Here is a 27,373-nt window from a genome sequence, read left to right as displayed (position 1 = left end):
GAAAGAAATGGGATTGAGAATATAGCTGGCGGAATCAGCCTGAGCAGGGAGGAATCCCTCTGCTTCTGGCACTGCAGAGAAGGGAGGGATGTGTTTGGGAGCATGTGTGTTTGGGAGCATGTGTGTTTGGAAGCATGTGTGTTTGGAAGCATGTGTGTTTGGAAGCATGTGTGTTTGGGAGCATGTGTGTTTGGAAGCATGTGTGTTTGGAAGCATGTGTGTTTGGAAGTTTGACGATGGGAAGTTGCATGATGGCTTCTATTTTCTCTGAGAAGAAGGAGGTAAAGCCATCTGCTAAGAGATGGGTGAAGTAGAGGAAGATGGATGTATCAGAGTGAAAAGACTGTTGCAGGATAGTGTGGGGGGGTGTCGAAAAAGAAGAAAAAGAGAAAGGGAAGGAAGAAAACGAAATAAAAGATTTATCAGACTATGGCAGGTCCATTTGAGACAGGAGATGCTAAGTTTGTAGGGATACCCAATGTACCCGGTGCGTAACTTTTCTCTAGCAGTGCTTAGCTGTCTAGGTATAGAGAGAGAGAGAGAGAACAAACTCTTAAGTCAATCTAGGGGCACTTGCCAAATCAGATACCATCATTGGTGCACACCAGGAAGGAGCCTCAGGAGGGTGTGGGCTGATGCTTGCAATCACCACAGCACCCCCTCCTAAGGGCACGATTCTCCCCTTTGGCTGCAGACACCAAAGCCATAATTACAGTATTTGCGTTTCTTCACTAAAATAAACAGCAAGTAATATTCATTGGAAAGGCCTAGGTCAGCCTGACTTTCTCTGACCTACAAGGCTTCTGAGTCTGGGAGAACACAAAGAAGAAGTGAGTGAGGGCCACGCCAGGATCCCCGTCTGAGCATGTGTGTCTGTGTGTTGGAGTTAAAAAAAAACTCATAAAAACTAAGACAGCTGTCTAAAAAGAGCACCATGACTCTTACTCTAAATCGCATACAGTCAACATCTCCAGCCTTTATTTTCTAAATATGCACATTCCTAGATCAGGGGTAGGGGAACCACTGCCTAAGGTCTGTTTTTCTAAGGTTAGTGAATGTGTACTGAAAATATTGAAAAGGAGGAAGAGGACGAGGAGAATGAGAGTAAGATGAAAGAGCAAAAGAAGGTGATAAACAAGAAGAATATGCAACAAAGACTGTATGTGGCCAGCAGAACCTAAAATATTTGTTACTTGGCCCTTCTTGGGAAAAGCTTGCTGACTAACCCCTGATGTGCATAGTTAGGATAATACAAGCATCATTTTCTGACCCCCTTTCAAAAAAGTTTATCTTAGAAACTTTTGTCAACAAATCAGGACAGTCACCCAGTTATCACTTCAGGGGCCATGTGATCTTCCATGCATGGATGAGTCGTAACTCACTTGGCCACTCCTCTACAGCCTGACAGGTAGGCTGCTTCACTATCCTAACTGATACCGCAAAAACTCTTCCCTGGCTTTCTTCATAGTTTGGCCTACTTCCTTCACGTAGAGTCCCCAAAATGGAAATTACTGGGCAAAGAGCATCATGGTCTTTTTACAGCCCTTGCTATACAGCCTGACAAACTTCTTTCTGTAACCTCAGAAACTGCCACCAGCCACAGGAATGTGCCCAGTTTGTGATACCTGTGGCTACTCTTGGCATTGTTGTCAATACCTAAAATGGGAAGTTTTATGATGGGCTTCAAAACAAGAGATGCTTGTGCCACTGTTAGATCTCCTTATCTCTGGAGAAGCCTCTCCTACATCCCCCTGCAACAGATAATACATTCACCACTGCATTCTATTCAGCTGCTAAAATGCTCCTGGGGCCAGGGGTAGTGGCTCACACCTGTAATCCCAACACATTAGAGGCTAAGACCAGGGGTTCTCTTGAGACCGGGAATTCAAGACCAGTCTGGACAACAAAGTGAGACTGTCTCTATAAAACTAAAATTAAAATAAAACGCTTCTGGGACCCTCTGAAGATGAAAGATCAGAGCAGAGCCAGGGCTCTCTGACTTTCCTCCTTCCACATCTTTCACTGATATCCTTCTGGGAGATAAGAATTCCTGCTTGGTTTTGAAAGAGACCATGCTCTTGATTGGATGGTGTCACCATTTTTAAAGAGCAGGTGGTGTTTTGGTTGCAACAAAACTACACGTACTCTTTCTGGTTTCTACAAGCAAGTAAATAGTTCTGAAAAAAGAAACTGCGTTCTTCTAATTAGTCTGATTAGACTGATGACGCTTGTATCATCTCCCCCTTTCAAAATTATCCAGTTGTTTACCAGATACCTCAAGAAGTAGAGAATTCTGCCAAGCACAGCAAAGCGCGCCGTGCTGACTGGTGGCATTCAACAATAAAGAAATCATAGCCACCCTAAGTCTGCAGACTCCTTGAAATGAATCAAACAACATCTGACAGTTCCCAGCCTTCTTCCTGCTGCTGAGATGAATCCTATGGCCTCCACGCCATACATCTCCATGTCTATAGAATTAGTGTATCTAAACTAAGGTAGCTTTTAGCCTCCATCAATTTGTTGATGATTTCTCTGTTTTATTTTTTCTTTTTTTGAAGCTGGATATCACATGTTTTTGGTTGTATGCCTTTAAAAAGTGAATAAAATTTTGATGAGGGTGCACCGTTTTTCGGAGCAATTTACCCTACCTTTCAAGTAGTTAAAAAGTATGGAAATATATGTATATACACACACACCACCACAACACTGACAGACAACCAAGTATCAGGGTTGTTACATTTGTAACATTAAACTTAAAATCAATTAAACATTAAAGCAATTACTTTTGCACCAACCTAATAATTTTCTGTTTAATGTATTTTTGTGTGTCTGTGTGCATTTGAACAAAAAGGGAAGACAAATTCATTTTTCCTTCTGGATGTGATTTCTCTTTTTTTTCTTCTCTGTCCAGAGGTACTTGCAGCTAAGTATCTTTCTTTTCTTTTCTCTCTTTCTTTCTTTCTTTCTTTCTCTCTCTCTTTCTTTCTTTTTCTTCTTCTTTTTTTTTTTTTTTTTAAGGCAGAGTCTCACTGTGTTGCCCAGGCTGGAGTGCAGTTGGCATGATCTCAGCTCACTGTAACCTTTGCCTCTTGGGTTCAGGCAATTCTCGTGTGTCAGCCTCCCAAGTAGCTGGGATTAAGGCATGTGCCACCATGCCTGGCTCATTTTTGTATTTTTAGTAGACGTGGGGTTTCGCCATGTTTGTCCAGGCTGGTCTCGAACTCCTGGCCTCAAGTGATCCACCTGTCTTGGCCTTTCAAAGTGTTGGGATTACAGGTGTGAGCCATCGCGCCTGGACAAAAACAATTTCTTAACTTTGGCCTGTGAGCCTCTAGGCTTCTGTGTGTGTGGAGTTCTTTGTCCAGCCCTGGTAGACCCCAGGTCATTAGCTCTAAGGTTAAGACTCTTGTTAGCAAAGGCCTATACCATACTGGAGCCGAATTATTTTAGGGAAAGGATTTAGAATCATAGCTTATAAGAAGCCTGATTTATTGTTCCAGTGACCCAAAGTTTTGTGTTTGTTTGTTGTGTGTGTGTGTGTGTGTATGTGTGTGACAACTTGGTGTGAAAACTCAAAGTTTTAAAAAACAAATTAATCAAATTAATGCACAGCACCTGCTCTCCAGCCCACTCACTCACAGGCCCGTGTTAGTGACTTAAGTGGATAAATGAGAGAACACAACTCAGGTTTTTGTTCTTCACTCCCCAAAGGAATTGTTTCAAAACTTAACCACTGATCTCGAGCCCCATCTCACTCCCTACTGCTGATTCTTCATGATCTTATCCTAAAGAGAATATTGACTCAAAAAGAGATTACAGAATCCACACAGCTCCCTCTCTGCAGAGCATTCAAAGCCATCACACCACATCCTAGCTTACATTTCTGGCTCTGGCTCCAGTTGCACCTGGTTCATGCCTGCTATGCTCTGCCGTACCCATAGAGCCAAAGGTTTTTCAAACACACAAACTTGGAGGTGAATGTCTTCAAAGCAGGGACAGTCACTCCAGTCTTCTGCCACAGGAGTACCTCTCCCTGCTGCCTCACACCTGTTCTCATGCTTAATCTAGGCTACTTGTCTAAATCCTAAGGGTTCTGGCTTGGCAGCCTTAGTTCTAAATCAAGTTTCTAGAGTTTCAAGCTAGCAATACTGCTAACCAATACTGCCGTCCCACAAGAGATTGGCTCAGCCTCTGGTGAGTAAATGAATGAACGAATGAATGAATAAAAAGAAGGAACAATACAAATCAAGAAGGCAAGCCTGGCTGCTTTTAAAAGAGAGCCTGCCATATATAAATAGTGTTCTTAAGTTGGTCTATCAAAATGCAAGTAATTTAGTGTCTTTGTTGTTATTGTCGTTTTTTTTTTTTTTTTTTTTTTTTTTTTTTTTTTTAATGTTTATGCTTGACAAGAGTACCCAAATCAAGGAAGGTCTAATCATAGCAAGATCTCTCCTCCTCACGACCCGGGAGCTGGAACCCCGCGTACGTGGCCCAGAGGGCACTGGGTTTGTGTAACACCAGAGTCAGCACCCAGTCTCTCCCTTGCATTCCCACCCCCACGTGACAGAGAGGAGCAGGCACTCACACCATGAGGAAGACGCCTCCCGTGTTGGAGACACAGCCTCGGGTGGTTGGGGTGGCATGCCTGTCATAGCCGCACACGCCACACAGTAAGCCCAGGTAGTAAAAAATCACGATGAGGGTCAGCAGAGAGCAGATGACCAGGCCACCCAGCCACCTGGAGAGGCAAGCACAGTGTTAGTAAACATGACACGGGCGATGCCACCCTAACACAAAAGTTGCTGGACTAAGGCTGGAGCCGATGAGTTATTCTTGGCTTCTAAAATCAGAGTCTTCTATCAATTCCTCAGAGGGCAATAATGTTGAACGAAAAGATCCCTTCCCACCCTTTGTCTTCCAATTGAACCAACGGAGAAAGTTTTATTTTGATCCTAGGTTTGCATTGTTCTTGGCAGTCATGGGATCACTGCTTCCTTGCTTTGCCTTGATTCCCACAGGTGTCACACAGGGTTCATAAGCACAGCGCACTGAGCTTCTCCAAGGCTATTGATGAAAACACCCTTAAGATTTTTATGTTCTTTTAAGGTTTCTGATGTTCTAAGTGCCTATTATAATAATGAAGGCATATGGCTAGATCGTGATTAGACTACAGATAAAGAAATACTGGATTCTTTTCCCCGGCCTTTTTCTAAAACATTTTGTGGTTGCAGAAATATTTGGGGCCGCTGTATTCTTTACTGAAACAGATTACGTGGCAGATGCATGGGGTATTTAGAATTTTATGAGCATCCTAGATCAAATGCCTGCAGAATACAAATCTCAATTTCATAATGGTCCTGCGAGACATTTTAGGATAATGGATCCTCAATTAGGCCTTACTGGCATTCCCGGAAGGTAGAACAACCTTTCCGGGCAGCAAGAGGCATTCAAGGGTAGTAATGCTTCCCAACATTTAAGACACTAAAAAACAAAGAATTTACTTCTGCTGGGTGTCTCTTGACAAAAGCCGCCACTGAAGCTTTTCATTCAATTAAGAGCAATCTCAGTAATTATAGTAATAGCCACAGGCAACCATTCTGGGGAGGTTTGTTCCAGACAGTGAGGGCACAAAATTAAATAAGTCACGGAGGCTGGCCTCAGAAAACTTTTAGAGTTAAAGGAGCATCTGCTCAGTTGATTTTCTTTTTAAGATAAGCTCATGGTGTCAGGGCAGGGGAAAAAGGAAGGGAGATGGATGGCAGTCAGGTAGACAGGTAATAGTGCTATTCTTTCTCATTTGTGAAGCTCTGATCTTTAATGAAATTATGAGTTCATTGAGAAAGGGTCTGCCTTCTGTTTTTTCTGAGACTTGCTGGGGTGGCCCAGTCCCACAAGGGAATCACGGCAGGTGCCGCCTGGAGCTTGTTGTTTGTGTGGCAGTGACAAAAAGCAGAGCCAGATGGAGCTTCAAAACCCACCTCCGCTGTATGCTAGCCGGCCTTAAGGAAGTCACTTCACTTCCCTGAGCCCATCTCCTTGTCTATAAAACAGGGTTATAAATGGAACACAGCCCAGGGAATTTTTGAGAGGATTAAAAGAAATCTCATGCAGAAAGTGCTTGGTGGGCACACTGAAACTGTCTCTTAAATGGTATCGATTGCTATACTTTTTAACATTTTTTAAAAATTTTCATTTATTTATTTTTGAGATGGAGTCTCGCTCTGTCGCCCAGGCTGGAGTGCAGTGGTGCGATCTCGGCTCACTGCAAGCTCCGCTGCCTCCTGGGTTCACGCCCTTCTCCTGCCTCAGCCTCCTGAGTAGCTGGGACTACAGGCGCCCACCACCATGCCCGACTGAATTTTTTTGTATTTTAGTAGAGACGGGGTTTCACCGTGTTAGCCAGGATGGTCTCGATCTCCTGACCTCGTGATCCGCCCGTCTCGGCCTCCCAAAGTGCTGGGATTACAGGCGTGAGCCACCGCGCCCGGCCAATTGCTATAATTTTAATTACGTATCTTGTGGTCTTGTATAAGAAATAATCTACATGAGAATGAGTCTCCAGACTCTCCATGGGCTTGGGAGATATGAAGGGTGGCTGAGCTCTTCAGAGACAGAAGTGCATCTTACATAATAGATGATCCTCTAAATTTCTTGAGCCTCCAAGTCCTTCCCTCCCCAGGGCTCTGGCTGGGATGTCCACCACCCTCACCCCAGGCCAAACCCCACCACTCACATTTTCTAATGGGACAACCAGTGGGCACCACAGCCGCTCACCTAAGCTCTGGGAGCAATTCACTGGTTTCAAAGCACAGCTAAGAAAAGGATGCTCTTTCAGTAAGAACCAACCTCTGCATATTTATTTTATAAACCAATGTTTATATTGGTTTATAAAATAGAAAAGGATATTTCCCAGATGTCCTTCTTAATTACTTTTAAGCTTTAAAATCTCATTACATGCCTAGTTTGATAATTATAACTAGTATTCCAGAAACCACTAATGACATCAAAGTTGAAAATTATCAAATACTTGGCTCACGAAGGTCCAGTCTTCAACTTAAAAAAAAAAATGTGGACCGCTTTACAAATTTGCGTGTCATCTGTACACAGGAGTCATGTGAACCTTCTCTGCATTGTTTCAATTTTAGTACATGTGCTGCCTGGTCTAAGCGAGCACTTCAACTTTTTTAACGAACATAAACTGGGGTTAACATATATCAGGTCATGGCCTCCTTGTACAATTTGCTGTCATAAGATGATCCTGGTGCTAATGTCAGATTTTTTTTTTTTTTTTTTTTTGAGACGGAGTCTCGCTCTGTCGCCCAGGCTGGAGTGCAGTGGCGCGATCTCGGCTCACTGCAAGCTCCGCCTCCCGGGTTCACGCCATTCTCCTGCCTCAGCCTCCCGAGTAGCTGGGACTACAGGCGCCCACAACCGCGCCCGGCTAATTTTTTTTTTGTATTTTTAGTAGAGACGGGGTTTCACCGTGGTCTCGATCTCCTGACCTTGTGATCCGCCCGCCTCGGCCTCCCAAAGTGCTCGGATTACAGGCGTGAGCCACTGCGCCCGGCCATCTTGTTCTCTACAAAGTTCACTCTCATAGTTCACCAGCTCCAAGGAGACACTCACCAGTATGAATCATACTCTTCCAATGTAGGTAAATTTCTGTGGATGTAACTTTCAGTGTTATTAACATAAACAGAGAATTCTGAGAGTATATTCTGAATAGGAAGATGCTGAGTTACATTGTCGATATCCGAACCAATGGAATTCAAGACCCTTTTGATACCTGAAAACGAAGATACCTTTGTTATGCGTTTGCAAACATGGAGGAAATAGAAACTTTGTTTTGGAACCAAACAGAAAAGCCTGAACCACCTTTAGTTTTTCCCACATTATGTATGTGTTTAAAATATGATAAGATTCTACAACAAGCATGAATATAGCCAAGACCATCGAAAAGCAATTACTTAACAACAAAACAGCAAGCTGTGAGGACTGACTTTAATGAGATGGTGTTGAAGTCAAGCCAGTTTCTCTCTTCTACTTACTTTACTTAAAGTAGATCAAGTGATTAAAATGTATGGTGTGCAGACTATGTGCCAGGCACTTTTATAAATAGTAACTCATTTATTTCACTGAGGTAGATATTCCCATTCCCCATTTTACTAACAGTGACCCAGAGGCTCACAGAGATTCAATTAATTGCCCATGGGTCTTTTAAAAGAAAGCTCTGGTAACGGGATTGAAACTTGGGTTTATCTGACTCTAAAGTCCTCATTACATGCTTTTGGGAAAATAATTAAATAATAACAATAATTTCTCCATCTAAGAAATGGTATTCAGGGCCGGGCACAGTGGCTCACACCTGTAGTCCCAGCACTTTGGGAGTCTAAGGTGGGAGGATCACCTGAGGTCAGAAGTTCGAGACCAACCTGACCAACATGGCAAAACCCCATCTCTACTAACAATACAAAAATTACCCAGTTGTGGTGGCACACGCCTGTAACTCGGGAGGCTGAGGCAGAAGAATCACTTGAACCTGGGAGGCAGAGGTTGCAGTGAGCCAAGATTGTGCCATTGCACTCCAGCCTGGGCGACAGAGCAAGAGTCGCTCTCAAAAAAAAAAAAAAAAGAAAGAAAGAAAGAAAAGAAAAGCCTTCAGGAATGGAGTAATTCTCAAGGCCCCATTTAAAAACCAAGCAAACAAACAAAAAACGCAAGTGACTCTGGGTGATATTTTTGTTAAAATTTTACCTGACTGATACAAATTGAGACTTCTTAGGAAGTACGTCTGTGTCTTTTCTATTCAAAAACCAATAGTAGTCTCAGTGGCCAGTTTCCTTTGCTATCAGCCTTAATATCTCAGACAGGAGTTAAGTTCAAAGAAAACCAGTTTTCTGGAGAGTGTCAATCACCACAGGTCCTAAAATCGAACTCACCTGGGGTGCAGGATTTCACCTGAACCAGTGCTCACATGAGTTCTGAAGGTGGCTGTCTCCAAGTGATTCTTCACATGGACATACTAAGAACACACTAATCAGTTAAAAGTCCACTGATCCTGCAAGAGAGGTAAATCTCTTTGCAGCAGGAGAGACAAGATTAGCAGTTCTCAAAATATTATCCTGAGGCTCCCGGTGAACTTTAGGTAGAGAATAGAGATGGTAGCTTGGTTCAAAATGTAATCACATAAAAATGGCAGGAAACTTTTGTTTTCTTTTTGAGACAGGATCTCTCTGTATTGCCCAGGCTGGAGTGCAATGGCATGATCATGGCTCGATGCAGCCTCAACCTCCTGGGCTCAAGGATCCTCCCACCTCAGCCTCCCAAATAGCTGGGACTACAGGTGTGTACCACCGTGCTCAGCTAATTTTTTATGATTTTACTTTTTGTAGAGATGGGGAGATGGAATCTCACCATGTTGCCCAGGCTGGTCTTGAGCTCCTGGCCTCAAGTTATCCTCCTGCCTCAGCCTCCCAAAGTGCTGGGATTATAGCAGTGAGCCACCACACCCGGCCCTGGAAACTTTTTTAAAGTTTGTTTTTCACATAGCTATGACATCTAGAAATCAAAGACACAGAAGCAAGCAACAGAGTGTCAGGTGTTTGGATGTGACTCGTTAAGAAAGGACTGTTACTCCTTGGGGCTCATTGCTCGTGTGTGAAAACACCTGAGGATCCTTGGCCAAAAATGACTCAGTGGGTCTCTTGGTTACTTTTGAGATTTTGAGAGATGGGGAAGGCAGCCTTCCCGTCTTCTAGGAGCAGCTCCTAGGGCCTGTGCCTGCTTCTCAGCCTGGCTTGCCCTCACACAGGACATGGCTCCGTGACTTTGCTGCTCTGGTGACTCTCTACGTGACTGGTGCCCTCTCTTATCATATACCCTCTTCAAACCTCTCTCGATGTCCCCTTTTCCAGGCAGCCTCCCACTAGCCTCTCCTCAACTTGTTTCCCTGGCATCAACCTGGTCATGATGCCAGAGTGTGACAACAAGTTTGTGTACACATGGCTGACTAAAGGACAAGAAGAACTCATGGCTTATGCATCTCACAGCCCAGTGCCTGGCAGAGCCTGGCACAGAGTTGGCACTAAATAATCTGTTCAGGTTGGGATGAGAGCTAAGGACATGAAACTAAACACCTGCTACCCAGGCTGACAGAGCGGCACTGACCCGGCTCTAGGAAAATGCTGGCTCGTGCTCAGGCAATGGCACCATGCGCCATGGGCCGCGCTCAACGCACGCAGCACACTTTGCTGTGTCAGACTTACAAGGAAGGGCTGCACGTATGGGCAGGAGAGGTCCAGAGAGGGGAAACCAAAAAATTAAACACAGAGATTAGTGAGCAGGTGACTGTCAGACGTAGAGCATGCATCAGCCTTCAGAGGTTAGCACACGAAAGTCTGAACCCTGTCCTTAATATCTTAATATTTTAAAGTAGAATCTTATACTATACAAAAGGAAACCCACAAAACATCTAAAGTGTTATGTAGCAAGATAAAACACTTTTTTACTCAAACTCTTCACGGGTCAAAAAAACACTATTAGGGAAAAATAATCAAGTATCTCTAACATAACATTTTAAACCCACTTACTCAACAGATAAAAGCAGCACCAAATTGATTTTTCAAAGAAATAGAAGATAGCTTTACATAGCTTCAGAGATTTCTTTTCTTTTCTATTCTTTTTTTGTTTGTTTGTTTGTTTGTTTTTGAGAGAGTCGCGCAGGCTGGAGTGCAGTGGCTAGATCTCGGCTCACTGCTACCTCCACCTCCCGGGTTCAAGTGATTCTCCTGCCTCAGCCTCCTGAGTAGCTGAGGTTACAGGGGTGCACCACGACGCCTGGCTAATTTTTGTATTTTTAATAGAGATGGGGTTTCACCATGTTGGCCAGGCTTGTCTCAAACTCCTGACCTCAGGTGACCTACCCGCCTTAGCCTCCCAAAGTGCTGGGATTGCAGGCGTGAGCCACTGCACCCAGCCCAGAGATTTCTTCTTCAAGCAAATAACCCAGGTTTGTCTCTATCATTGCACAAAGAACTGCTACCACTGCATTCTCTCCCTCTGTACGTTCACCCCAAATCCCATAACCCAAATACAGCATGATTCAGTAATTTGAGTAGAATCCTCTCCACATTGATTCTGCCTCTCCAAAATTGTAAGCAACCTTAGGAGCCTAAAATACTATTGCCTCAGCGTCAGTGGACAGATTAAAATCTTCCTAACGACAAAATAAATCCTTTTATACAGTATTCCTTTTAAAAGTTGGATTTTAAGTTTGTCTAGAAAATATAATAATCTGCAGTTTTTCTCTTCAGTGAAAATCAGAATGAGTTTCCCAACTGTGGCTGCTGTAAGGTCTCAAGGCACACACTCTAGGGACCTGGATTACACTGTGGCTCTCAACCATGTGGCAGCTGCCGGCCGGGCCGAATGATGTTTATCAATGTTCAACAACAGGTTTGTTCTTGTTTTTAAGTCACCGAATGAAGTGACACAGTTGTAAAGCTCTGATACTCATTTCGTTTTGACGGTTTTAATGAGAAACTGTTTTTTTTTTTTTTAAAGGAAAAGAACAATGCAATACTTGGCAACACGTTTCTCTGTACTGACCTTCCAAGCAGAGAGACACAAAATCACCTCAAACTGTGAATCTCACCTGCTACGACGGTCTTGGTTTGGCTTTGCACTCTGTCAGGTATGTCATTAAGGGATTGATAGCCCTGAAAAACATTTCAAAATAAATGGATGTACACGGTAAGTTGAAGACTAGTTGACTAGTCACTCATTTTGCAACTTAGTACGAGTAGAGAGGCAAAATAAAAATATAACATTCATCTTAAGGTGAAATGATCATTGTATGGTCATCAAGAGTCTAAAAAAATCCCCTTTAAAGAGCATCGTCTTTAAATTATATCAATCAAAGATCATGTTAGAAATTTTTCATATGGGGGTCCCCATAATTTTAAAATCAACGTATTTACACAGAGCCTAGGTACTATTATGGGCACATATATCTATACATACATATATATATAGTATACATATATACTCCCAGTGGTTCTCAACTGGGAGAATTTTGTTCTCAACTAGGGTATGTTTGGCAAAGTCTGGAGACATTTTGGTTATCACAGTTGTGGGGTGCTGCTGGGATTGTGGGGGGAGAGGCCAAGGATGCTAATAAATACCCTACCATGCACAGGAGAGCCCCCACTGCTAAAAGCCATGCACGGTGTCAGCAGTGCTGAGGTTAAGAGACCCTGATCGGTACAATATCCCATATGCAGACAGAAGGTGAATTTCTAAAAACAGAATCTTACTTTCTAATTAAAAATAAAATTAGAGATATAGTGTAACTGGAAAAAAAAATTTTTATATATATATATATATATCCCAAAGCATAGCTTACAGAGGATACAACTGTGGTGAGGATAGAACAAAAAGAAAAAACAACCGTGCCAAGTGATAGGGCTTTGGGGCTAAACCCCCATGACAGGGAAATATCATTATTTCCAAATAATTCAACTAAACGTCCAGCCTTTCCTCTGGAAGGGGTTTGGTGAGTGTTTCTTCACTGTCTGCTGGTGTACTTAGCTGTCTGCCAGGGAAAAGTACAGCACTTTCAACCTTCATAAGATTTATGGTGCCAGCCAGTTTCCACCTTAGCCTAGCTACATCAGATGTTACAAAATGAATATCATGACTTCTGTTTCCTCCAAGGAGACGAAGCTAGTGAGCACGCCAGTGCTTGTGTTGGTTTCTGTATGCCTGACTCTTTGACATTCATCTGTGTCTGGACTTGCAGATGCCATGGGGGATTTCACAGCTGGAAAGTGTCTTACAGATCTCCTGGTTCAATGCCTTCTTTAACAAATGAAGTAACACCAGAGTGCAAAGACCAAGAAATTTTGAATAACTTGTTTAAGGGCCACTTACTTTGTCAGTAAGTGTCTAGTAAACATATGTAGACAAGTGTTTAACCCACTTATACTGAAGGTTGCAAATATTTTTTGTGAAAAATCAGAACCTGGTGATGACATTTGGCAGTAGGATATAAATAACTCCCACGAGCTTAGCGTTCCAATAATGGAACACTAAGCATAAATGGGTTAATAGAGATCTGAGATGTTTTTACATCCATGCTAAACGACAGAGTCAAGAATAAAACTATCCTCTCATTTTCCCATAGGCCCAGGCACTCTACTGAACCATAATCTAAAAAGAAATACATATTGCATATTCAGTATCTATTGGTTGAATAAACAGCAACATTTAGTAAGCTACTGGGGAAATCAGGGAATTCCAGACCAATGCTGTCCCTGCCTTTTTGGGGGTTTACAGTCCAGTGGTGGGAAGGGAGACATTAAAGAAATAATTACAGTTATGAGGAAATTAACAGAGAATATTTGCAATGCTGCAAGAATGTATTAAAAAGGGTTTGACCTAGTCAAGAAGCCCTGGAAAGGCCTGTGAAGAAGGTGATATATGGACTGGGCGTGATGGCTCATGCCTGTAATCCCAGCACTTTGGGAGGCCGAGGTGGGTAGATCACCTGAGGTCAGGAGTTCAAGACCAGCCTGGCCAACATGGTGAAACCCCGTCTCTACTAAAAATACAAAAATTAGCTGGGTGGGGTGGCACATGCCTGTAATCCCAGCTACTTGGGATGCTGAGGCATGAGAATTGCTTGAACCTGGGAGGCAGAGGTTGCAGTGAGCTGAGATCATGCCACTGCACTCCAACCTGGGCAACAGCGCAAGACTCCATGTCAAAAGAAAAAAAGAAGGTGATATATGAAGCTTAAAAAACTAAGTAGTGGCCGGGTGCGGTGACTCATGCCTGTAATCCCAGCACTTTGGAAGGCTAAGGGGGAGGCAGATCACTTGAGGTCAGGAGTTCGAGGCCAACCTGTCCAACATGGTGAAACCTCGTCTCTACTAAAAATACAAAACTCAGGCAGGCATGGTGGCACACAGCTGTAATCCCAGCTACTCAAGAGGTTGAGGCAGGAGAATCGCTTGAACCTGGGAGGCACAGGTTGCGGTGAGCCCAGATCGCACCACTGTACTCCATCCTGGGCGACAGAGGGGGATTCCATCTCAAAAAAAAAAAAAAAAATAGATAGATAGATAGATAGATAGATAGATAGATAGATAAAATAACTAAGTAGCAAGGCTACTAGGAGGGAGGAAAAGAAGAGAGTGCCAAGCAGAGGGAAGAGCGTGTGCAAATGCGTGAAGGTGGGAAAGAACAAAAGGAAAACCAGTATAGCTGACTCACTGGCAGAGGGGGACAGCATTCTGTATTAGAATCAGTGTGGGGTTCAGCATTACACCCACTAAATTCTGAGGCCTAGGAAAGCAGAGGTCATGTTCTTCTTGATCTCTCATGGTCTTAGCATGCCACTTCACACATCACAGGTGCTTAACAAAAATCCTGGGAGCTGGAATGGTGAACACGATTGCCTGGAAGGTAATAGCTATCACCCTTCTTGGTAACCCTTCTCTGGAATTTCACTGTTCTGCTGTTTCCCACTTTCTTACGTACTAGTCCACCCTTTAAAATTATATAAAATCAGTGATTGTATTTTTTCCAAAAAACATACCTGTTGGACCAGGCCATCCAAATCTGTCCTAAGAACGTTATTAACTTTGTCAAGTTCTGCATCCACAGATGGAAGCTGAAAATTTATAAAACGAAATATAAGACGAGGTTGTTACCTTCAAAACGATTCCTCATGAAGAAAGAAGTCATTGTATATCCAAGTCCCAAAGCGTCTATACTATAGGGTACAATCTCAGTTTCTTTTGAACAATAGAGTTTTATTTGGGAAAAACACAGCTCAGACCCTCCTTGACAAGCACTAATTTTTTTGATGTCTGGAGGTCTCTTGCTGTAATCAGCTAAAAAAATGAGGCAAAGAAATTTAACACAAATGTAATATATATGACTTCACAATTTCAAATACTAAACATTGTTCAATAAAATTGTAAACAACATTTTAAAAATCATATTTAAAAGCAGTGTAGTCAGTGGTTATATTAGTGAGTAATCTGGAACAGTTTTTCCACTTACAGCATTATACATGGATTTGAAGTGCTCTGGCTCTTACCAACACTGGGACAAACATCATATGCCTCTCACATGATGTCCAAGAACACAATATCACTACTGTGATATTTCCCTGGCAAATATGAGTAACTTTAATCCCAAGAAAACATCAAACAACCCTAAACTGAAGACCATTCTACAAAGTAAATGGCCTGTTCAAAAATGTCTGTGTCACAAAAGAAAAGACACACTTAGAAACTGTTCCAGATTAACAGGAATGAAAGAGACATGACAATAAATGACAATGTGTAATCCTGGCCTGGACCCGGGACTGGAAAAAGAGAAGATAGTTATAAAATGCATTTTTGGAAAGATCAACATTTGAATGGACACTGTGGATTAAATGGTAGTGTCGGGTCAATGTTATCCTAATTTTGATCATTATATAATGATTATGTAAAGTTATGAAGTACAATAAAATATTTAGGGGTAAAAAGGCATGATGATGTCTACAACATATCCCCAACTTACCTTTTGAGAAAAAAATGCATATTATTTTATGAATGTATATATTAAATGATATGAACAGACAGATAAACTGATAAAATATGATAAAGCAAATGGTGCAAAATGGTGACCCTTAAAGAATGTGGACAAAGGGTGTGTGAACAAGGATCCGTGCATTCATCTTGCAAGTTTTCCACGTTTGATACAACATTAAAAATAAAAAGTGCCCCCTAAAAAGGATCTATCTCAAACAACTCAGAGGCAACTAAGCTCTAAAAAACTGTTCAATCAAAAACAATTATAGTGATATCCAGACACAGATGTTGCAGGTGAAATGTTTGAAAAGCAATGGAATGAAATGTAAGAGTGAGAAAAAGTATATCCATACTAAAATGTTATTTTATATAAAATGTGAGGTGTCCGGGCATGGTGGCTCATACCTGTAATCCCAGCACTTTGGGAGGCTGAGGCAGACAGATCACTTGAGATCAGGAGTTTGAGACCAGCCTGGCCAACATAGTGTAACCCCATCTCTACTAAAAATACGAAAATTAGCCAGGCGTGGTGGCGGGTGCCTGTAATCTCAGCTACTCGGGAGGCCGAGGCAAGAGAATCACCTGAACCCGAGAGGTTGGAAGTTGCAGTGAGCTGAGATGGTGCCACTGCACTCCAGCCTGGGCAACACAGTGAGACTCCATCTCAAAAAAAAAAAAAAAAAAAAAAGTGAGATGTGTATCTAACCAAATAAGTTAGACATCATTAATAGACGTGGCCATTTTACCTACATCTCAGAACTTTATACAATCCAAGTTGTTCCAAATTCTTTTTAAAAAATCTTTTCTTTGGGAAAATGGGAGATTTTTCTTCTATTTCAGCATATGCAGTTAATAGACTAAGCACATCATTTAAAATATTTTTTAACTCTTAAAGGTCTACATGAATATATTGCTTCCTTTTCTCCTTGTAAAGCTGAATTAATTCTGATGTGTTTCATTCAGTGGCAGAGAACTCCCACAAAGCGGTTCCCTTTTACTCCTTTGCTCCTGCTGTGGTCATTCCAATATGGCGATCAAATGACTCAAGAAGGGTGAGAGAGGCCAGGGGCTAACCGTTCTCCAAGTCAGGCCACCATGCACTGGATAGGTCATCCTCGCTTAGCCCTGCCTGGCAGTCCCCAGCATGCAGCCCTTGACCATGGCAAACTCATGCCTGCTCACCTGCCTCAGTTCAGGGTTGCTATTCAGCTGGCTTAGAGACAATCTGATGCTGTTGCAGGTTTCACTTGATGGACGCACTGAGCACAGAGGGTCATTGAGAGATGCCCGCAGGCTAGTTTTCACGCTGGTCAGACTGCTGCTAAGCTGTGTACTTTGTTGGTGCAAGCTCTTCAAGGTGCTGTTCATGTTCTCCAACGCCTCTTTGGTCTCTTTGATTGCTGTAGAAACACAGCCCACTTCAGAACAGACATGCCAAGTCCTTCCTCATCTACAAAAGTGTGTCTAAACGGACGTGGGATGGACTGGTAAATGACTTTAGATGGCAGTGAGAGGGACACAGTGCAAGGGGCAGCCTGAGGGGAATACAGGAGCATCGCTAGGCTGCTCTAACAGCTGCTCCAACCAGCTCTGCTCTCCCGCTTAGGGTCTCTTTCCAACAAGAAGCAGGGGGGCAAGCACCAACCCAGGAGCGTGATGGGGACACCTCGATGCGGCATTAACTGGCCAGCAGTGGTCAGCAGAGTCGTCACCACCCAGCCTCGAAGAGGTCAGTCCAAACAAGTCAATCCTAGCAGTTTAAATGCACATCAAAATGGATTACATCAAGACATATTTTAGCTCTAATTATTCTAAGAGTTGGAATCAAAACTAGCACAGTAGTTAAGAGCACGGTTTTAGATTGAGGCCAGTCTAGGCATGGATCTCAGCTTTGCTATGTGCTGTGTGACTGAAAATAGACTCCTGAACCACTCTGAGCCAATTTCCTCGTCTTCAAGTACAGAAACACCACCACGTTCATCATGCAACAGGGGGGTTAGATCAGTCAGATGAAAATGCCTCAAAGGCAGTGGTCTATCTGTTTAATTTCGGAAGCCCCACCCCCTAGGACACATTCTTATACAGAGAGTACCCAACTCACAATAGTTCAATTTATGATTTCTCAATTTTGTGATAGTGGAAAGCTGTATGCATTCAGTTAAAATCGTACTTCGAATTTTGAATTTTGAACTTTCCCAGGCTAGTGATATGTGGTAGGATACTCTCTTGCAGCAGCGAACCACAGCTGCCAGTCAGCCATGCAATCAAGAGGGCAAACAATGCATATTCTACAGTGTATTAAAAGCATTTTCAACTTACAATATTTTCTCTTCACCATGGGTTTATTGGGATGTGACCCCCATCGTGTATGTGGAGGGGCATCTGTACTAGGAAATCCAGAATAATTGTTTGCTATCATGATTTATCTGGATGGTGGAGATACCTATACATGACTAGGAAGGTAGGGAATTACAACTTTTTTCTATAGTGGCTTAAAGCCACAGCAGTACAAGATGTGAAATTTAAATTAGAGGGCATTGCTCTTCTTCTAAGCAAATAAATCTTCTTGGTCAGGTCTTTGCTCTGTGGCTCACGGAACAGATGGTTGAGGATCAAGCTGCAATTGGGTGTTTCAAGGAAAAGTATGAATGCCCTTAAAAACTGGCTTCCACATCCTTTCCTGGCAGCCACATAACAGATAATACTTGAGTGTTAAACACACACACACACACACACACATTTTAAAAATGTTTTCATGTTGAGTCTAGCCAAAAGTAACCCGAGGTTGCATTCCAGTTCTGCTTCTATCCTGCTACAGCACATCTGGCAAACTCTCACTTCTCAGGACCTCAGTCTCATCTATAAATTAGGGAGTGGGTTGGGTCACCTCCTGGTTACTAGAAGAATCTGATTCCAGGCTGTGCCCTAATAGCTTGTGAGGCTGAGCTCTTAGGAGATGGTCTCCCCCATGCTAACTAGGTCTGGTTAGATACTGCAACCTAGTACCCAGAGACCTGGGGAGGCTTCCAGAATTGAACTGTATCTTCCTTGGTCTCAAATTTCTATCACTTTACCTGAATAGAAAATCTTAAACTCTGCTTCAAATAGTATTTTCTCTTGAATTTCAGTCTAATCATAGCTTAACACTATTTAAGATTATAATAATATTTAGGACTATCAAAGAGCACCCTGGGTATCAGTTTTTCATCTCTCCCACCTATCATCCAGTATTGTCGGAGAAGCATAAAGCCTGGCATCTGGCTCATAGTAGAAGCTCAATAAATATTAACCACAGCAAAACAAAAAAGAACTCAGCTGCAACCCGAAATACACAGAAGTACCCCAGAAATACACAGAAATACACCGAAATACACCAGAAATACATAGAAGAACACAAAAGAGCAGGCTAAAACACACTTCACATTTTAATGTTCCGTGGTTTACTCCTCACAGTCCTTTTCACTTTGACTTCAAGGTAAATTATCTTAAGGCAAGAACCACCACCACCACCACGACCACCACCACCACCAACAACAACGGAGAATGACAGGTGACAAAATAAAAGCATGGCCCAGGAAATGTGTATTAAGCACTGTTCATAGCCATTCTAGGCTATGGATAATATTCTGTCATATCACAGGGAGGACTCAGAAGTGATAAATACATGTTTTTCAAAAGCTTCAAAGTATTTTATGTCTATAAACTATTAACTGGGTTGTAACTCTGGTTGTCAGTCCAGGCCCACCATCATCATATATATTATGTATCTGAAGAAAGTGGAAAAGCTATCTGAGGTTCTCAATTTTAGTGAATTACCATTTTACCAGCCCATAGTATATTTCCTTTATAGGTCCTGATCTGCAGTCCAAATATGATTTGTACACCAAAACAATGGCATGTTTCTGTTCTCTCCAAAACCCACTAAACACATAGGGCTGCAAAGCATTTTTAGCAAACAAACAAACAAACAAACAAACAAAAAAAGAACTTTAATAATAACACACAAGGCACTGAAGAGAAAAAGAGAATCTTTGAATCATCTTTTACCTAAAAACTACTATAATTCAGTTACTAAAAATTGCAAGAACATTGGGCAAAAAGTAACAACTACTCCAACGCATCAACCACAGTGCATCATTCATATACTTTTGCCCAGCCTTCACCATTACTTAATTTGGGGCTGGAAGAGACCTTGGATCTCTTCAATATTGCAAACATAATATATGTGATCTCTTCAACACTGCAGTCACATACTATATGTGATCTTCGTGGGCCTGGAATGACTCCCAGAGTTACAACCCAATTAATATGTTATAGACATAAAATACTTTGAAGCTTTTGGAAAACAAAAAGATCTTGTTCAATATTGCGAACGCACTGATGCACGAGGGATTCAGGCTACAGGGATGCCTGGCATCATCTATGGCCATGTGAGCACTGGAATCCCAGATTTCCAATTCTCCCTCCAGAGGTGCACGTGTTGCCTCCTTGTGGATGTCGCCACAGCACCCTCCATCTTAATACTCTTCAAGGTACTAAGTCCCATCTAGGGTGGTCCAGGTAACACAGGCTCTTGCTAGAACAGGGTCTGAATCCCAACTCCACCACTTCGCAGCTAACCAATTGCTATGGACTAATATGTCTCCCCCAGATTCATATGTTGAAGCCCTAATTACTGATGTGACCTTTAGGTGGGTAACTAAGGTTAAATAAGGTCATAAGGATGGGTCCCTAATCCAACAGAACTGATGTTCTTACGAGAAGAGGAAGGGACATCAGAGATGAGTGTCCCAAAATGGAAGTAAGACTGGAATGATGGACAGTGGCCAGGTGTGCAAGGAAGAAAGGAGTAGGGGAGGGAGGGAAGGAGAAAGGAAAGAAGGAGGGAAGAAGGGAAGGAGGGAAAGAAAAAAAGGGAGAGAGGGTGGAAGGAAAGAAAGAAGGAATGGAGAAGCCATGTGGAAAAAGCCAGGACAGGAAGGCAGGAGGCAATGGTCTCTGAGGTCATATCCCTTCTCTGGGTCTCCATTTCCTTGCCTGGAAAGAAAATGCTTGGTGATGAAGAGAAGAGATGTCTAGAGAAATCTAAGGCATCAACAACAGAGGATGTTGTTTGTGATGTTATTGCCGATGTTGAGAATGTTGTTGTTGGCTGGACCCTTTGCAGGGTCAAGGAGAAAGGGAAGGAAAGGCCTTTCAACTAGTTAGGACTCATCTTAACAACTCCTGGCCTGTTCTGCACGTCCTCCTGTTTCCACACATTCATCTCAGTTGTTGAACTATAAGGCATGCCAAAAGGAACGGGAATACTTTTCCAATTTCTACACAATTATCTTCTTTATGGACTACGTTCTCAGGGATGCTAGCTCATGAAAGCAAAATTCATATTGGCAAAATGAGTGTTTTACCTAGATGTAATTGTCGTCTCCAACAAGTACCTCGCAAGGACATTTTTCTCAACATTTGGAAGGGCCTGGGAGGTCTTTTTTCATTACAGTGACATTTTTCTCAACATTTGGAAGGGCCTGGGAGGTCTTTTTTCATTACAGTGGAGCATGCAGTTTATCTGTCACTTATATCATTGACCATGGAGGCTTAAGATATATATGTATATTCCTTGCTTCTAAGTTTCACTTTCAGGAAGGAAAAATGAATCAATTTCCCTCAGATGACCTAAATGTCTATAGGTTCCTCATTTTCTGTATCAGAGTCAACAAACTTTTTCTATAAACGGCCAGATAGATGGTAAATATTTTAGGCTTTGTGGGTTATACTATATCTCTTCCAATGACTCAACTCTGCCATCAGAGCACGAAAACGGCCACAGATGATATCTAAACAAATGCAAATGGCTGTGTTCCAATAAAACTGTGTTTACAAAAACAGGTGGTGGGCCTCTAACAAATTCTGCCCCTATCATCTGAAATGGCAACACCTTTGGCACAAGTTTTATAAAGAGCACAACCAAGCTATTGCAACTCAGTGTCTTGACCTGAACTGTCTGCATGGCCACGGACGGCGGCTCTCCCCAAGACAGCTCTCAGGGAACAAGAAAAGAGTAAGCGAGTCTGCCGAGCCCAGGAACTCCTGGATGGAACTTTCTTTGGTCATTTTTGCCCGCTGCTTACCTGTTGCCATGGACTTAATCTCATCAAGAACAGGGATGATGTTGGGCCTCAGTCGGTCAAGAATTCCGCCTCCTAGCACTGAATTGATACCTACATGCAAATAAGCACAGGGATGGTGAGGGTGGCCTCTGCTCATCTCTCCACCCCACCCTCATTCTCTCCACACTGCCTCAGCCTCTCCTGCTGCAAAACCCATTTGCATCCTGGACCCTGTCTAGGGGTGGACTTGTGTACGGAGATTTCTCTTCAGGGTCTCCGCACCAACTGTTCCCCAGTGAAAAATTAATCACTACGACTCACAGACCCGGTATTTACTTATACCAGGAACATGGTGTTATCATCTTGACCTGTGTGTAACTCCCTCTGTATCTAATCTCTTTGACTAGACCAGAGTTCCCACCCAGACTGCACTCTGGTGGGGGCTGTCGTGAGCATTATGGGATGCTTAGAGGCATCCCTGGCTTTACCCCACCTTTACCTCATTGTGACAACCAAAAATGTCTCCAGATGTCACCAAACATGCCAAACGTCACCCCCCAGTTGAGAAGCACTAAGCTAAACCTTGGCGTGCAGGGTTGAGCCCTCTCCATCCAGCCATTTCTGAAGCCACTGGTTTCTCTGAGGAGTCAGCTGTGTCTGTGCAGGGAACCTGGTAGGACAACAATCTTTCCCTCATGAAGGAAATGGAGAATGAGCGCTTGTGACTACAAGAATGCTAAAGCTTTCCAGTAAGTGTAAAATGAAGAAACAGTCTTCATTTTGCCTGTGACATTCTTCATGCTGCCTGTGAAACAGATGCCTTCGATGAGGGCTAGATTCTAATCGCTGAGTAACAAATGACACATCGGCAATAAGGCTAGGGAATCATCTTTCTGTCTTCCCCCAACTTTCACGTATGTCATTTCTTAGTCCATGTTTTATGGGAGATGAGTCAAAACAAAGAAACCAAAAACATATGAAGCAACTTTAAATTGTACTCACTGTTCAGATCTGAGAACGCCTTGTCCTTGGTAGTGTTGTACTGGGCCAATATATATTTGATTTGCTGAAAAAGAACATTCTGTGAAACCTTCCCTTCTAAGGTCCAAAGGCAATAAAAGGACAAAAAGAGATTTAATATACAAAAATTTTCCTGAATCAGAGCATTTTGAGGTAACCAGCAAGCTCTTAGAGACTTTTCTACTCTCTGACAAGTTGGAACCCATGAGCACCACACATTTAGGCTGCTTCCTGCTCAGACGCTTTTTAAAACGATGTTCTGAAGATGTAATTCATCAACATGCCTCTGGAGTACAGAAGAAAGGGAACCTCCTCTCCCATCCCCACCCTTCAACCATCCTATTGGCCTTCTCTAAAGACAATCTGTGTGTCCGTGAGTATGTGTGCATGTCCTTCCCAAGGAATTTGACATACCTATGCAGACATCAGTAAATGGATGTTTATAAAGCTGGATGGTTTCATTACAAGAGTAACTTTGTGCAAGTGATGGAAAGTTAACTATACAGCCAAAAAGAAAGGATAATAGGGTCTCAAAACTTTTCTTTTTAAAAAAATCATAAGAGCCTTGGAAGTGTTAAGTCCTTTTATAATACATACTGTAATTTAAGCTATTAATAAAATTAAAATACCAATTCTGAAATTCGGCTTTTGTACTCTTTTGAAAATCACTTTCTGGGGTTTTATTTACTCATCCAGGACATTAACAGATAACACCAGTCTACACTGATTCACTGTGTTTCTAGAAGTTTCTAATGAGATTCCAAATATACACAGGAACTCCAAAAAGCCAAGAATACAAAGCATCTCAGTACATAGAGATCATAGTCTTTACCTCTGGAGTTTCATTCAAAAGAGTTCGCAAGTCCTTGAAATTGCTGTCTGCCAGTTTCCGACTCCTTTTGATCCGGGTTCTTACCTGGTGATTTGCCACAAAACCACAGAAGATGCCAATGCTGCAGGAAAAGGCAGAGAAAAGGAAGAGCATTTACTGCATGGTCCATGGTTCTTTGTCCAGGTCCAGGCAGCAGAGCAGGAGTCAGGGAGGAGCCCGCAGAAGGACTGGCCTTTCCTCTCCAGCTGCCCTCTCCTGCCACAGCCTTCCACCGCCATCCCACAGTCAAACCACCACACACGTAGGGGCTACAAAACAGGACTCAGTTCTCTCAGAGGAGGCAAATCTCCATTCTGTTCAAAATGACTCTCATCAATGGAACAATGTTCACAAGAAATTGTGGAGGAAATAGGTGGAAAAAGGTTATAAGGCAGCATGCATGATCCAGTCCCATTCCTGTCCTCATGTGAATGTGTGTACACACCCTCCTGTGTGAACATATGCATGCATGTGAACACACACACACACACACACAAACACACACTTCTGCTCCCTGACCCCCCAAAAAAGACTATAGAAAAAAACATCAAAATGACAAGAGTACTTGGAGCTTCTAAGGTTTTTGGTTTCTCTAATTGTCTGTTAGTGTCTGTATTGTCCAGGTTGGAAAGAAACATGAGTTACCTTAGCATTAAAATGCTATGTGAGAAACCGCATGCAACGGAGCACCTATGTATTATTTCATCTACGGAAAATGCAAAACAAGTGAAACGATGGTGCTAGAAGTCAGTGGTTATGCCCAGAGCAGGGGTGGAATGGCAGAGTACCCTGTTCATGGGTGGATTCACTTCATGGACACTTATGCATATGTACTTGTGAAAAGGACACTTTCCTCCATGTGAAATATACTTCAAAAAAAGCTTCAAAAACACCCTATGAAAGGCATCTTGCAGGAAAGTCTTCTCTATGTGAAAAAAACCAAAACGTCTTTTTTCAAGCCATCTAAAATGTCTAATGTAATAATTTTTAAGGGCTCTTACTGTTGACTAGTTACTAATAATCCTTTGACTTAAAATAATTTGACCAATTGGCCTGTTTTTGTGGCAAAGCCTTTGAATAAATAGTTAAATTAGAAGGTGCTAATTGCCAAGGTTCTGTTGAATCTGGCCACTAGATGGCAGTAAGGAATTACATAAACATAGGTGAATTATTTTTACCTGCAGAAGCAAGTAACAAACTTGTTAGTTTGTAATCATCCAACGGAAGATGTAGACATGGTTTTAGAAGTAAGTTTTGCAAATAATAGGCAAACTTGAAAAACATATCAGATGGAGAAAATCGATACATTGCCTCTTCAGCAAAAGCAATGTCTTGAGGCTTTATTTGTGCGTATAATTACGGGTAGGATGACTAAACATCTCATTTTTGGCACCTAAAATCCCATGTCCCCAGGAAACTTCTCCATCCTGGGTAAATGGGGACAGTTATTCACCCCACTTATAGTATAAATACATTCCAAGGAGCATTGTTTCATTACTGGTTTCAAAACATACTTTTCCGGCCGGGCGCGGTGGCTCAAGCCTGTAATCCCAGCACTTTGGGAGGCCGAGACGGGCGGATCACGAGGTCAGGAGATCAAGACCATCCTGGCTAACACGGTGAAACCCCGTCTGTACTGAAAATACGAAAAACTAGCCGGGCGAGGTGGCGGGCGCCTGTAGTCCCAGCTACTCGGGAGGCTGAGGCAGGAGAATGGCGTAAACCCGGGAGGTGGAGCTTGCAGTGAGCTGCGATCCGGTCACTGCACTGCAGCCTGGGCGACAGAGCGAGACTCAGTCTCAAAAAAAAACAACAAAAAAACATACTTTTCCATAGCAGTATAACATATGTCCATTAGGTTTCCCACAGTGCTCCAAAAAAGTCTATATAATACAACGTTGAGGAATGTTTCTTATGGTTAACAAGTTGCAGTGTAGTGAGTACTAGATTAGGGACACCAGATTTGGGTTCTGGGTCCTGTCCTGCCACCACCGTACTGTACAAGCCAGAGAAAATAACTTTCTTTCTGTAGACTTCAGTTGGTACCTCCAAACTGAAAAGGTCAGTTTAGATCTTTAGGTGTAATTAGATAAATTAGATCCAATCTAACTCAGATTAGATAAGTGCTTCTCAAGCTGTAAAGGAGAGCAGTACTGGATGTACACGTTCTCTAAGATTTTTAAGTTTGGTTTAATTCCGATGGTAAACTTATAAAATAAATGTTAACAATATTCTGTCCCATTTGGAATGGCTGCCTTATAATTTGTCCTAAATTTGCATTGGTATTTTAGGAGCCGACGCACCATAGCAATAAGAGTCATTAACTCAGGTACTCATGCCAAAAGAGGTCAAATGACTCAAAATAATGATTTTGGAGTTTTGTGAAGAACGAACACACACACACACACACACACACACACACAAAAGCTGAGTCATAGCAATGCACCTGGAGCTTGCTACCATGCCAAATTCACAACATTCTAGACCATGACGAGTCAGGATCACCATCTGAACATACCTGAGGTTCACAATGGGGATCCTTGCTCTCTCTTCCCAGCATGTCCAAATTATTTTATTCACTCATCAGATTCCAGATATAAGAAGTCAAAGTGAACTTGGTAAAAAGAACCAGTCCAAGTCCACTTTTGCTTGACCCACACTGACCCCTCCACTCATCCCCAGAAGGGAGAAGAACCTCCTTGAACTCCCAGAGGCTCTCCCTTTAATTCTGATGGGGTATGTCTCACTTCACACTCTAATTTGTCTTTATTCTTATCTATGTTTAATTTTCCTAAAAAGAGGTGGAAACTAATTCTTTGTTAACTTTGTATAATGCAGTCTTGTCCACACTGGGTGCTCCATGAAGGTGAGTTTAGGGGTCGAACTTTGGTTTCATTTGGTCTATTTAGAAGACTGGCCATATGTCTGAAGTGTGAGTCAGAAACTGTCTTTGTGCCTTTATTGAATAAATGTCCTTACTCACAAGATCATCAGTCAATGAAACGAATTGCAATACAACATTTCAATACAACACTGGATTTCAATGCTACGTATTTTAGACCTACATTTCTACTAATCAATAATAGATCTAATTAAAATTAAAGCACTGAGAATTTTTGTAAAAAGCCGTACTAAGCTGGGCATGGTGGCACATGCCTGTAGCCCTAGCTACTTGGGACACTGAGATGGGATAATCACTTGAGCCCAGGAGTTCCAAGTCCAGCATGGGCAATATAGCAAGACCCCATTAATAAAGAGAAAAAGAAAAAAAAACTGTACTAAGCATAATTATAGAGTAGAAGTTAGTGATTTTCAAGGCTGATTTTCAAACTAATGCACAAAGTAAATTTTGTATTTAAGTTCTAATGCCTATGTAAGCAGGCAGAAAGCATTAAGGAAAAATTGGGTAGCATGGGGTCCTGGAAGCTGGGAGATCAAAAATGGGCTGGAAGAGCAGCTAATCTGTAAGTGCCAAAAGCGCCACCATGATGGCAGATAAATATTACCATATCTTCCCATTTTCCACAAAAATCTGGATATCTGGATTCTGATGTGAGATCTCCCAATTTTTAAATATCAGCAACTAACAAAAAAAATTTTAAATACTATGCAGACCAACTGATGGTCTCCATTTGCAATCTCAAATTTAAACCTTCTGTTCAAACACAAATAGAGAATAAAGAAATTATGCTTTGAGGTATTGATTTAGACACTTCCTGTTGTTCAATGTATTTTTTGAGCAAAAAAAGGTATGTGAATAAGTATTTTTATTTGAACAACCAGCAATC

At 42.2% G+C, this 27,373-nt stretch overlaps 1 protein-coding gene and 1 non-coding gene across 12 annotated transcripts in view; both read right to left on the bottom strand.

Annotated features, from left to right (window-relative positions):
• Nucleotides 1-27,373, bottom strand: part of PROM1 (prominin 1) — a 156,029-nt gene that overhangs the window by 32,677 nt on the left and 95,979 nt on the right. For all 11 annotated transcript variants that reach the window (XM_050789895.1, XM_050789894.1, XM_050789897.1 and 8 more), the window contains 8 exons: nucleotides 23,547-23,667; nucleotides 22,697-22,760; nucleotides 21,716-21,805; nucleotides 16,770-16,987; nucleotides 14,600-14,674; nucleotides 11,654-11,717; nucleotides 7,627-7,786; nucleotides 4,586-4,738 (listed from right to left, as the gene is read on the bottom strand). In XM_050789895.1, the coding sequence (XP_050645852.1) occupies nucleotides 4,586-4,738; nucleotides 7,627-7,786; nucleotides 11,654-11,717; nucleotides 14,600-14,674; nucleotides 16,770-16,987; nucleotides 21,716-21,805; nucleotides 22,697-22,760; nucleotides 23,547-23,667 (945 nt within the window). The remainder of the gene's footprint in view (nucleotides 1-4,585; nucleotides 4,739-7,626; nucleotides 7,787-11,653; nucleotides 11,718-14,599; nucleotides 14,675-16,769; nucleotides 16,988-21,715; nucleotides 21,806-22,696; nucleotides 22,761-23,546; nucleotides 23,668-27,373) is intronic.
• LOC126955812 (U6 spliceosomal RNA) lies at nucleotides 7,063-7,174 on the bottom strand. The gene has a single exon (XR_007726105.1). It is a non-coding gene; the product is annotated as a U6 spliceosomal RNA (small nuclear RNA).

Source organism: Macaca thibetana, chromosome 5 (genome assembly GCF_024542745.1).
Source record: "Macaca thibetana thibetana isolate TM-01 chromosome 5, ASM2454274v1, whole genome shotgun sequence".
Lineage (NCBI taxonomy): Eukaryota > Metazoa > Chordata > Mammalia > Primates > Cercopithecidae > Macaca > Macaca thibetana.
This window is presented reverse-complemented; position numbering and strand designations above follow the sequence as displayed.